The sequence below is a fragment of the Episyrphus balteatus genome, chromosome 4 (genome assembly GCF_945859705.1).
Source record: "Episyrphus balteatus chromosome 4, idEpiBalt1.1, whole genome shotgun sequence".
NCBI lineage: Eukaryota > Metazoa > Arthropoda > Insecta > Diptera > Syrphidae > Episyrphus > Episyrphus balteatus.
The window spans coordinates 25614465-25627110 of NC_079137.1; the positions used below are offsets into that span (position 1 = coordinate 25614465).

The following is a 12646-nucleotide window of genomic DNA, read 5'->3' on the forward strand; positions in this document are numbered from 1 at the left end:
AGTGTTTTCCCTACAGCTTGGAAACGAGCGAAAATCATACCGGTTCCTAAAAATTCTAGTGGAAAGGATTTCCGGCCCATTTCCATACTCCCGTATCTGTCGAAAGCTTTTGAAAAAATAATGAAAATTCAAATTAACTCTTTTTTATACGCTACTCATGCCCTTTCACCGTTGCAATCTGGTTTTCGGGAAAAACATAGTTGCATTACCGCTTTGCTGACAGTAGTAGATGAAATTAGACAAAACATTGATAATGATCAAATAACTTTTCTCTTACTGCTAGATTTTTCTCGTGCTTTTGATACTGTTGATCACAATACTCTGTGCAATAAGCTTTTAAATTGTTTTGATTTTTCTGCCACTGCCACAAAGCTTCTTAGTTCCTATCTTTCCGGTCGGGAACAAGCGGTTTATGCAAACAACCTACTGTCCAATTTTATAGCCGTGCCTACAGGAGTACCTCAAGGCTCTATTTTGGGGCCCTTGCTTTTTTCCTTGTACATCAATGAACTCCCATCCGTCATTAGTAACTCTAATATTCAACTCTATGCCGATGATGCTCAACTTCAAATTAGCTGCCGTCTCGGTCTTATTGAAGATTGTGTAAGTCGCATTAATGCTGATCTGGAAAACATAGCTAATTGGGCAAAGAAAAATCTCCTCTCAATTAATTCAGCTAAATCTAAGTGTATTGTCATCTCTAAGAAAAGTACCTCAACATCTTATTTTCCCACGATCATCCTTAACAATGAACCCATCGAATATGTTTCCACAGCCAAGAACTTAGGTATGACTTTCAACAAAACACTAACTTGGAGTAACCACATCAGTGTAGCAGTAGGGAAAGTATATGGTGTATTACGTTCCTTATGGGCGTCACAGTATTTTACTCCAATAAAAACCAGAATTGTGTTGGTCAAATCACTAATAATTCCTATTCTTACATATGGATGTGAGGTATACGGCAAATGCGATGCAATATGCAAAAGAAAACTAAATGTTGCTTACAATAATGCAATAAGATACGTTTTTGGACTCCGGCGATTTGATAGAGTATCTAATTTCTCCAACAAAATTTCAACGCTCACCTTCGATAAGCTTTTGCAATTTAGATCATTAACTATGCTATATAACATTATACAAAATCATCAACCTCCGAATCTGTTCAACAAAATAACTTTCTGTGCTTCCACTAGAACAGCGCAGATCCTTTGACGTCTGAACGTCAGTTCTTCGTTTACGCCGTTCGGCTTTGGAACTCTCTACCACGACATTTTAGGAACATTGGAGATAGGAAGGGATTTCAAAAGGAACTAAAGGCATATTATTTAATAAATTAAATAAAATTATTTTGTTAACTGGTACAAATGTACATATATGTATATTTTACTCAAATTTTGAATTATTTAAGCCTCTATGAGTTGTTATCATGATTAAAAATTGTTTTCTAAATATAACTTTGCACTAGTTTATAAGATTTTTGTATCTTATGGCGTTTTCGATTGGCAGTCCGGAAGCGTCCGGAATCATTCTGAAAAAATTTTATTCACACAAAACTGTCAGTTTTGTACGAATAAAACGTTTTCAGAATGATTCCGGACGCTTCCGGACTGCCAATCGAAAACGCCATTAATGTGTAAAATTCCATATATAAATAAATAAATAAATAAATAAACTAATTTTTTCAATCATTTCAAAGTGTTGACACTTGACAGTCGAAATGAGATAATTTGCAGTGAAAACACTTTTTGTGTAATTTGCGAAATCATCTCATTTGGGCTGTAGTGAAAACAGGCTATTAAATAATTATTCACATCAACATAAATCTTTAAGTTTCGTTTGAGCAAACGGCTCTAAATTGGTGGAAGTATTGAGGAGCAGCTAACAAACAAAGATATTTTTATTTCAAATGAGCATTTATTTTAGTTGTAAGCTAAAGTAAAAACTGTTTTAAATGAAAAGGATTTCTTTAAAATTCTTTAAGCCATAACTACAATGAAATTGAAAAAGTGAAAAAAATCTCCTCCCTTTTTCCAACTAACAAAATTCTATCTTCTATCTCAGAAAAAAAAAAACAAAAGTAAAAGTTAAAAAGGTTTGAACTTTCACTCATTCTATATATATTTACATATATATTATATATACAATGTTTCACTTTTTGAAAAAACCAACACATTCAAATAAAGTGTTTGGCCAAATGACATCTAGATGTCGCTATGATGTGACAACATTCAATCAACACGGCTAATTTTGACATTTGTTTTAAGGCCGTGTGTGTATTGCGTTAAATAGTTAACACCGTGTAAAGTTTTTGACACTATTGGGGTGAATAAAAAAATTTCAAATTGTTTAATATTTTTCTCTGCCTATTTTCTGCCATGAAACTCCTTTTAAATAAAAAAAAAAAAAAAACAATAAATACAATATAAAATACAATACATTTTTTTTTTCATTTTATTTCATTTGATGCTGCTGCTGTTGTTGGTGTTTTTTTAGATACCCAATCGCATGTTTCACCTTCTAGATTTTTCTTCATCATTAGAGATTACATCTACAACACAAGAAGAAACAACATTTTAACCCAAACACTTTGAGCGATATATAAAACATACCTTTTTTGTTTTCCATATTGTTTATAATTTAATAAAATTGTTTATAATTAATAAACTAACATTATACAAACAACGACACGAGACACGACGCGACCAAACACTTCAACAAAAAATAACAAAATGACGCTTTCGCTGTTGTTGGCCTTGTCTTTCTTTTCCTTTTCTCATTTTTCACCACGATTCTCGTTCGACTTTGTGTTCATACACAAAAAGTTGCAAGTGTGTGAGTGCAAGCCCGATTTTCGCGGTCTGAGGTCGGAGTTTCTTTGTTGAACTCAGTTTTCTTGCTTGAAGGGTCCCCTTCAAGCAAACAAGTCCGACCTCGGTCCGAATCCGCTCCGCCTCAGGCGGAGCTGAGTCCGACTTCGGATCAGAAACTGGTCCGAAGGCGGCTCAAATTAGTATGGAAATTATAATCACCGCGAAGTCGATTGCATATGTATTGGTGTGGTGAAAATCTCCATTCCGAGAAAACGGAGCCGAAGGCGGACCTGAGTCGGAGCAGCGAAAACCTACCAGAAAGAGGAATAAAAAAAGGATGACGTTTCGCATTTGCGACCAAAAAAAGAACAAGATATATTTTTTTTTCACTGAAACTGTTTTATTTTTTATTTTATTTTGGCAAACGAAATTTTCACAATAAATACAATATAAAATACAATATATTTTTTTCATTTTATTTCATTTGATGCTGCTGCTGTTGTTAGTGTTTTTTTTTTAGATACCCAATCGCATGTTTCACCTTCTGGATTTTTCTTGAAGATTACATCTACAACACAAGCAGAAACAACACTTTAATCCAAACACTTTGAGCGATATATACAACATACCGTTTTTGTTTTCCATATTGTTTATAATTTAATATAATTGTTTATAGTTAATAATCTAACATTATACAAACAACGACACGACATGACCAAACACTTCAACAAAAAATAACATAATGACGCTTTGGCTCTTGTTGGCCTTGTCTTTCTTTTCCTTTTCTCATTTTTCACCACGATTCTCGTTCGACTTTTGTGTTCATACACAAAAAGTTGCAAGTGTGTGAGTGCAACCCCGATTTTCGCGGTCTGAGGTCGGAGTTTCTTTGTTGAACTCAGTTTTCTTGCTTGAAGGGTCAGTATCGAGAACTGTCAAAACTTATGGCTACTTAAGGTTTTGGCAGCCCAGCCCATAAACAAAAAATACCAAGACTGGAAACTCGGCGGTCAACTGACGTTTGCCTACAAGCTCCCTTCAAGCAAACAAGTCCAACCTTGGTCCGGATCCGCTCCGCCTGCGGCGGAGCTGAGTCCGAATACGGATTAGAAACTGGTCCGAAGGCGGCTCAAATTAGTATGGAAATTATAATCACCGCAAAGTCGATTGCATATGTATTGGTGTGGTGAAAATCTCCATTCCGAGAAAACGGAGCAGAAGTCGGACCCGAGTCGGAGCAGCGAAAACCTACTAGAAAGAGGAACAAAAAAGGGATGACGTTTCGCATTTGCGACCAAAAAAGAACAAGATTTATTTTTTTTTTCACTGAAACTGTTTTTTTTTATTTAATTTTGGCAAACGAAATTTTCACAATATATACAATATAAAATACAATACATTTTTTTCACTTTATTTTATTTGTTGTTGCTGCTGTTGTTGGTGTTTCTTTAGATGCCCAATCACATGTTTCACCTTCTGCCTTTTTCTTCATCATTAGAGATTACATCTACATCACAAACAGAAACACGTGTACATCACTTTAATCCAAACACTTTGAGCGATATATACAACATACCTTTTTTTGTTTCCATATTGTTAATAGTTTGATATAATTGTTTATAATTATACTTATATTTTATTAACAACGACACGAGACACGACGCGACTAAACACTTCAACAAAAAATAACAAAATGACGCTTTTGCTCTTGTTGGCTATGTCTGTCTACTTTTTTTTCCTTTTCTCAGTTTTCACCACGATTCTCTTAGACTTTGTGTTCATACACAAAAAGTTGCAAGTGTGTGAGTGCAACCCCGCTTTTCTCGGTCGGAGGTCGGACTGTCTTTTCTGGACTCCGTTTTCTTGCTTGAAGGGCTGCGAGGTGCGGCGAATGTCGTGAAGCTATCGTTGTGTTCGTGTCCGATGTGTGGTGAATGTCGTGAATCTATAAATGTGTGCGTGTTAACGTCATTTACCAACGTGGTGGCTTTCACATATATTCACAGACAGCACTGTACACAAAAGGGTTTTGGGGGGAAAGACGTACGAAAGTTTCCAGTCCTGGTATTTTTTGTTTATGGCCCAGCCCATAAACAAAAAATACCAAGACTGGAAACTCGGCGGTCAACTGACGTTTGCCTACAAGCTGCGAGGTGTGGTGAATGTCGTGAACCTATCGTTGTGTTCGTGTCCGATGTGTGGTGAATGTCGTGAATCTATAAATGTGTGCGTGTTAACGTCATTTACCAACGTGGTGGCTTTCACATATATTCACAGACAGCACTGTACACAAAAGGGTTTTGGGGGGAAAGACGTACGAAATTTTCCAGTCTTGGTATTTTTTGTTTATGGCCCAGCCCATTGAAATTGTTGTTGTGAACAAATTTGTCTTGGAAATTGTTGTTGCTTTTGACTTTGCCAAATGCAAACGTCAAAACCTTATTACCCCATTTTGTAAGATGGCGGCTCTAATGATCATCATTGTATATATATTTCTATAGTACTATCATGAAGTCGAATTTAGTATTAGTTCATGTCGCCACTTTTTTGAGGTGGCGCTCAGTGTGTTTTTTTCATACAAATTCTGCTTTTTCAAGTCACCACTAGAGTTCCTAAGATCGTTTCACTTCATGATAGTACTATGGGAATATATATACAATGATGATCATACCTTGTCTTTTTATACCATGCATAATACCCTCTTATGCCCCGTAGGGGGCATTTCCAAATGCCCCATACGGAAATTCCCCGCGTGGGGCACTTGAAATGTGACCCGCAGTATAAAATATAGACTGTTAAGGATGGTGGGGCTAGTATTCTTGTTTGGGGATGTTTTTCTTGGCATGGTGCGGGGCCATTTCATCGGAAAGAGGGTATTATGGACCACCTTAAGTACAAGGAAATCCTAAGGGACACTATTCTACCTTTTACTGAGAAGGAAATGCCTTTAAAGTGGACATTTCGACAGGATAACGATCCAAAACATAAGACTAAGTCTGTGAAACAATTGCTATCCGTCCAAAAAATCGGTGTTATGGAATTACCAAGTCAGTCCCCAGATCTGAATCCTATTGAGGACTTGTAGAGTGACGTGGGAAAAGCGATTAACAGGTCTGATACCTCAAATTTGGACAAACTTTGGCAGGAATTTCGACGAGCTTGGTATTCAGTACCTTTTGAGCGATTTCGGAGTCTTGTTACGTCTATTAACCGCTGGTTTTATGCTGTGATAAATAATAATGGTTACCCAACATAATACTAGTTATTTTCTTTTAACTGTGTAAAAATTTTTGTTAATTTGTTTTTGTTTTTAGGAAGTGTGCTATTTATTTTGTCCCAAAAAAACTTGAGCTGTAGGTATTAATGATTTTGTTGTTATTTTTTGTTTAAGAATTCAGTGTACTTAATTTCTTTTTTAATAAATCAAATATATCTGTGTTCTTGCTTCCTCATTAATAAAACAGTTCTTTTAAGTTAAAAAAGTGCGAAAAATTTTCATTTTAGAAATTTTAGGGTACATGTGCTATTTATTTTGTCGCCACTGTACATACATATATAAAAACTTGTAAGTCAAAAAAGATATAAGATTGATAATAATTGAATATTATTGATTGAATTAAACACATAGCTCTTTGGATATCTGACGGTTAAAGAAAATCAGCGTATTGGATATTAAAAGGTCATAAAAATCCACCACATTAAAAATGCCGAACACCTCCAGTTAATACTCAGAATCCAGCAGAGTTACCACAACCTCTACAGCAACAACAAGAGCATCAAAAGATCAATCCAAATCAAACAATTATAACGAGTACAAAGAACAAAGCTGATATTTTCTTTTGATATTCCCTAATTTTTAAACAATGATTTTATTTATAAATAAATTTAAAAATATACAAAACAAAATATGTATCCATATGATCAATGGTATCTGAATCAACAAAATCCTTATCACGACATTCAGTTTTCTTCGAAAGATAGTAGAATTGAACAAGATCTCGTATTGAATTTAGCACTACGAAAAAATAAACAATTTCCAAACACCATACTTGGAATAAATTCATAAAAAATGTTTTACCGATGGTAAAAAAAAATTCTACTTAAAAATTACACATTATTGCTTTAAATTTATACTTGAGTTTGTGTATTTTTTTCGAAAATCTTTTCCAAACTTCTGTATGCCTTCTTCGAAATTTGGATATCTTCTTCAGACGACCATAGCATAGACTCATTGAACCAGTTAATGGAACTGCATTTAAACATTTCCGTTGTAGTACTTCTTGGAAGTTATATCCACAAAGTACTAAGAGATGTAAGGCCTGGCAGACAATGAAGAAATAAATAGGTAAATGGTAAGAGAATGTAAAATATAATAAATTTTATCTTACCTGCCTATCATCTTTAACTGCACTACAATCTAGTCCTTGATCTGATTCTGATGTTACAGAGTGTGAAGATGATGGTATATCATCATCTTGTGTCAATAAGTTAGGAGATGATTTTAATTCATTCACTCGTATTAAATAATCTTTAACTTTTTGTTCGCTTACTTGAGATGGTTCCCATATTAATTTGTCTTCATTTTCATAAGGTAAAACATCACAATATTTTGACAGGCCAATTGGTATTGTTGCTTCTACCATTATAGTTTTCTTAAAATAGTCATCATCATCTTCATCAGAAAATTCTGTAATTTTTTAAATATTATTTATGAAACTAAAAAGTTGAAATGATTTATAACAAATCTCACCATCATCCATTTTATCCTGGATATTTGCATATTTACAAGGATAAAGTATCGCCAATGCAGTCAATTTAGTATGTTCGCATGGTAAATAAAAAATGGATCGGCTGTCTGTTTGTTTGGTTTTGTTCGTCATCAAAATCATTTGCCATCATGTCAGTAGATGACTCAAAAGTTATTTGTGATGTTGACGATAATCCAGGAGAAGGTGGTTGTTGTTGACAATCTTGCCAATACGAATTCAATAAGTTAGTTGCCGACGCATGGATAGTTGTGTTTTTAGTTTTGCGTACAATTTTGGTTTGTTTATTACTCTTTTTGGTATCCATTGTTTTTGTTTTTTAGTTTTATTTTTCTTTTCACAAAAAAATACAAATTGTATTGCTTTGTATTTAATTGTTTGGTAGTTTATTGTTTGAGTGTTTGGAGAATAATACAACGTCTACAGGCGTTTCCATAAAACATACAACCCGATAATTCTCAGCCAGCGATATGTTAAAAAAAAAAACATACTTGGAACTCAGCAACAAAAATTTCAAAAAAAAACTTGAACTTTAATTAATAGCTCAGGGAAATTAGTCAAAATATGGGCATGAAATCACATTTTTCGCGGGACAAAATTTTTTTCATGGAATGTGTTCGGGTGTTTGTCCTCATCATAAAAGTCAATTTGTTGGGATTATTGGAGGTTGGGAACAGCCGCCATCTTGGAAAAGAGATTGGTATCGTTTTTATTGAATAGCTCCATTGTTGTTCATTTTAACAAAAAATGACGAAGGTAAGACTTATTAACAATAAAATTATCGAAAAAATGATATACAATACAATTCCGTGAGTTGATTAAATAAAATTTTATGGTTGGTTAAAGTGCGTGTTTGTGTCGCAAGGTTGGGGCAAAATGACATTTTTTCATATATCTGACGAACTTTTGATTTTTTTGGGTAATTCTTCAAGAATGAATTATAGTACTTATAATTATCTATAAAATTAGCCTTTATTTGTTATTGTAACCATCATATTGTAGAAGTAATCTAACTCCGAATCTCTATGTACTAGTCAAAAGTGAGAAAAAAGCAAGTTTTTTGCTATTAGGCCGAGCAAATTTTGGTAGTAGAGGTATTAAAAAAATATAAGTACGCAGTTTTGCAGCCATACGCGTCTTAATATCGAATTCAAAGGTCTTACAACTCTAATTTTGTGCTTTACAGGGTTTTCGGGGGGTTAAATAACGTAAGTTTTCCAGTTAGTGTGAATGAGCCATATTTACACTATATCAAATTATAATAATAAAATTGGTGCTCTATCATTTTTACTAAATCTGGAAACCTCAATCTTGGTGGTGCGGTTAGTAGAACTCAAGATACAAGCTTTTTATAATAACCATATTGGGGTTTTCAATTCAAATAAACAAACAAAAATTAAAACACAAAAATCTCTAAGACATAATCGCATAAACAGCTTCTATCTTGAGTTCTATTGGTCACATCCTCAAGGTTGGGAAAAATGATAGAGCATCAGTTTATTTATTTATAATTTGAAATAGTTTAAATTTAGATCATTTACATTAACTGGAAAACTTACGTTTTTTTACCCCCCGAAAACCGTATAAAGCATAAAATTAGAGTTTTCAGACCTTTGAATTCGATATTAAGACGCGTATGGCTGCAAAACTGCGTACTTATATTTTTTTAATACCTCTACTACCAAAATTTGCTCAGCCCAATAGCAAAAAACTTGCTTTTTTCTTACTTTTGACTAGTACATAGAGAATTTCGGAGTTAGATTACTTCTATAATATGATAGTTACAATAACAAATAAAGGCTCATTTTATAGATAATTATAAGTACCTACAGTTGAAACTCGATTAACCGGGATGGTTGGGACCGAGTTCATTACGGATAATCGAAAATCCCGGATAATAGAACTTTTTTTTCAAGAAAAAATGTATGTTTTTATTAAAAAATTTATTGAAAGAAAAAAAAACAATTAAAAAATTATTCCATAAATTTAACAATTCATATTTTTGTTTGAACATATATTACAAAATTACGAGATTAATTACGATTATTATGAACTTTAAGGAAAATTAAAAAATTGTTGCATTATTAGGTGTGTTTTTTATAACCAACGGGCTTAACTGGACAAAAAAAGCGCAGCAATTTACATGTTAAATGCAGCATCACCTAAGCCCCTTGCCTTAGTTGTTAAGCCCGAAGATATCCCTGGGCTTAAAGGTAGAACTATAATTGGCTGAAGCGTCGGATGAAACGGAGGGGAATAGCGCTTCAAATCGCACCTGACGGATGAAAAGTCAAAGAAAACAACAAGAAAAACGTAGGATTTGACATAAGCTTCCGACTGGTTCCTCCTTTATACATAATTTTGGATTAACTTTTTGAACAGTTTTAAATCTGTGGTACCAAACTAATTTTTTCATAAATTCTTTAGAATTGGTTTACAAACGGGAAAACTGACGTTTGTTATGACAAAATTTATTAAACTTGTTTTTCTAGAATACATTTTTGTATCTCTTTGATAAATATGAAAACTCTAAATTTTCTTTGTGTCTGCTGACTTCGGAACATTCAATAAGCAGTGCTGCCAACATTTCCGGTTAAGCCCCGAGGCGTTTTTTTTATGTCCAGCTAAGACCGGTGGTAAGAAAAAAAACTTATTGTGTGACAGGGGATTTTACCCGTTGCTTTTATTCGATTAAATTAATGTGAATGCGGTCAACTAGCAGTAAATCCTGATATGTTTCTCCAGGATAATTCTACTTTAAAAAAAAAAAAAAAAATAAGACCCTTTACAAAAAAATTTTTTAATATTTTCTTTAATTTTGAGTGCCGATTTTGTATTTTTTAGTTTAATTTACTTCTTTCCTGTTCTCATATTACGGATAGTAGAGCTTATTACGGATAATAGATTTTAAATAAATAAATTTTGTTAATTGTCGAGAAAGAATTTCAAATATTTTCATCACGGATAAAAGAGCGTCCCGGTTAATCGAATCCCGGATAATCCAGTTTCAACTGTAGGTACTATAATTCATTCTTGAAGAATTACCCAAAAAAAATCAAAAGTTCGTCAGATATATGAAAAAATGTCATTTTGCCCCAACCTTGCGACACAAACACGCATTTTAACCAACCATAAAATTTTATTTAATCAACTCACGGAATTGTATTGTATATCATTTTTTATATAATTTTATTGTTCATAAGTCCAGGGTCGGACTGGCCATATAACTGACATGGCGATTGCCACCCGGGCCCTCATCTATTCCCTAGTTACAAAATAAAAATACATAAGGAAACATAAGGAATATGTAAAAAACAAGTATAAATACAAATTTAAACAAAGAAAAGGGACCCGTTTAACAAATGCAGTCCCTTACTCTTACTATTTGAAAGTCATAATTATAATTCTATAAGAAGTGAAAAGGTTTGGGGCGCAAGGGGTGTACAATTGTGCCTACCCTGGTACCGGGGCAGTGTCCAAGGGCCCCCACGTACATATGCTAGGGCACAACGCTAGATTGTATTTAGGGAAGAAACAGGATGTAATAAATAAAGAACGAAACAAACAGAAACCTATGATGTGCACTAAGTTTCCTTATTTTCACCAAAGATATCTATTTTAAAGACTAACCAACAGAAACAGAATAGATACAATTATTAGAGGGATTTTCACGTACCTTACTTGTCCTCGGGTCTTGCTTGTTCCTAACATTATTGGACCCCTTTAAAAATTAAATGGGTTTTGTAAATTCCAAATACGAACTTAAATTATTTCAATTCCAAAATCACAGGCGATCTTTTGTGAGCTTTTCCACACAGGGGCCCCAAAATAAATAAAAGGGTATCCTTTTGGACACCTACTGCCCCAATAGTGTCTACGCCCTTGGAGATGTTTATTTTCTTTTTTTGTTAAAAACAGTCATGATCTCGAATGGGATTATAGCTCTCCCACTTTACTGCTTCACATTACGGCTCCACATGTGGTAACTTTTTTTTAGTTCCGTAGAGAAATCAGCGGCGGCCGGCGCACAGTGGGGAACCTTGTATGGGAGAGTGGAAAAAACTCCGTAAAATCCAAACTACTGGACCGTTTTTGATGAAATTTTCAGGAATAATAGGAAATAAGAAGATAAATCAACACCAGTAATTTCCGCCCACTGCCCCGCCCACTAAAGTGAAAAATGGCTATTTAAGTTGAAAAAAGTCGAAAACTAGTACTTTTGTATGAAATTTAACAAAGACAACGTGACTTGCAGTAACCAAAATATACTTTTCTGAAGGTTTTCGATGTTTTGAACTTGAATCCGAGGTCATACAAAATTAATCAGCTCTGTTTTTCAAATGTTACCGTTAGAAAATGCAAAAAAAGTGTTTTTTTACTATTTCGGACCTTATTCTTTTATATAAGAAAAATTGTCTGAACTAGTAACGGTTAATATAATAACTGATTTCCTTCTTTCAAGACCTGTTTAAATCTTTTCGATATCTTTTTTACTGCCTGAGATATCTTGAGTTGTTTGGCATGGTATATCTACCATATAAATTATACCGTCATTATCTCCTTTATGATTATGAAGCCGAGCCCTTTTTCGGTTTCAATAAGATTCGAATAGCTAATGTTTTTTTAAAAACAATTCAAACGATTCTTCTTTTTCAATGATTAATTCAGCTAAAACTGATCGCGAAATTGAAAACAAAACAGACATTTTTATAAACCAATGTTCACGCTGAATTCAATCGAAACTTTGAATAATCATCACCATTGACAGTTGTTAATTTGCATCAACTTAAAAAAGCTTGTTAAACAAAGAAAAATCATTCCATCAAAATTCTAACGCTTTGGGTTTGAGATATAAAAGAGAGAAAATTATATGAAAAATTAGACTGAATTGTACTCAGAAATGAGTATAATTTACTATCCCCTCTCTTTCTCATAAAGTTTCAGAAAATAAGATTTTCTTGCAAGCTTAATTATTGTTTAAGACTTAGGAAGAAATTTAAGAAACAATTTGTAGGTTTTAATTTTAGTCATATTTTTATTTTAGTTTTTTTGTGCTCTGAGGGCCAT

General features: G+C 33.6%; 1 protein-coding gene across 2 annotated transcripts; it reads right to left on the bottom strand.

Annotated features, from left to right (window-relative positions):
- Positions 1 to 5499: 5499 nt before the first annotated feature.
- On the bottom strand, positions 5500 to 11197 carry LOC129919058 (mesoderm induction early response protein 1-like). 2 transcript variants are annotated; one of them, XM_055999878.1, is made up of 3 exons: positions 7564 to 11197; positions 7202 to 7500; positions 5500 to 7132 (listed from the first exon to the last, which is right to left on the bottom strand). In XM_055999878.1, exons 1-3 carry the CDS (start codon positions 7700 to 7702, stop codon positions 6914 to 6916), a joined length of 657 nt encoding a protein of 218 aa, XP_055855853.1. In that variant the 5' UTR covers positions 7703 to 11197; the 3' UTR covers positions 5500 to 6913. The 2 variants fall into 2 exon arrangements, 1 of the variants encoding a protein (XP_055855853.1); XR_008773042.1 differs by lacking the exon at positions 5500 to 7132 and having other exon boundaries at positions 7374 to 7485.
- Positions 11198 to 12646: the final 1449 nt, after the last annotated feature.

Excerpts from the sequence above, each read along its gene's own strand:
- LOC129919058 (XM_055999878.1), bottom strand. The coding sequence starts at position 7,702 with ATGATTTTGATGACGAACAAAACCAAACAAACAGACAGCCGATCCATT. Across the intron at positions 7,501-7,563 it reads CCAGGATAAAATGGATGATG|AATTTTCTGATGAAGATGAT; the intron begins GTGAGATTTGTT and ends AAAAAATTACAG. Across the intron at positions 7,133-7,201 it reads CAGTTAAAGATGATAGGCAG|GCCTTACATCTCTTAGTACT; the intron begins GTAAGATAAAAT and ends ATTGTCTGCCAG.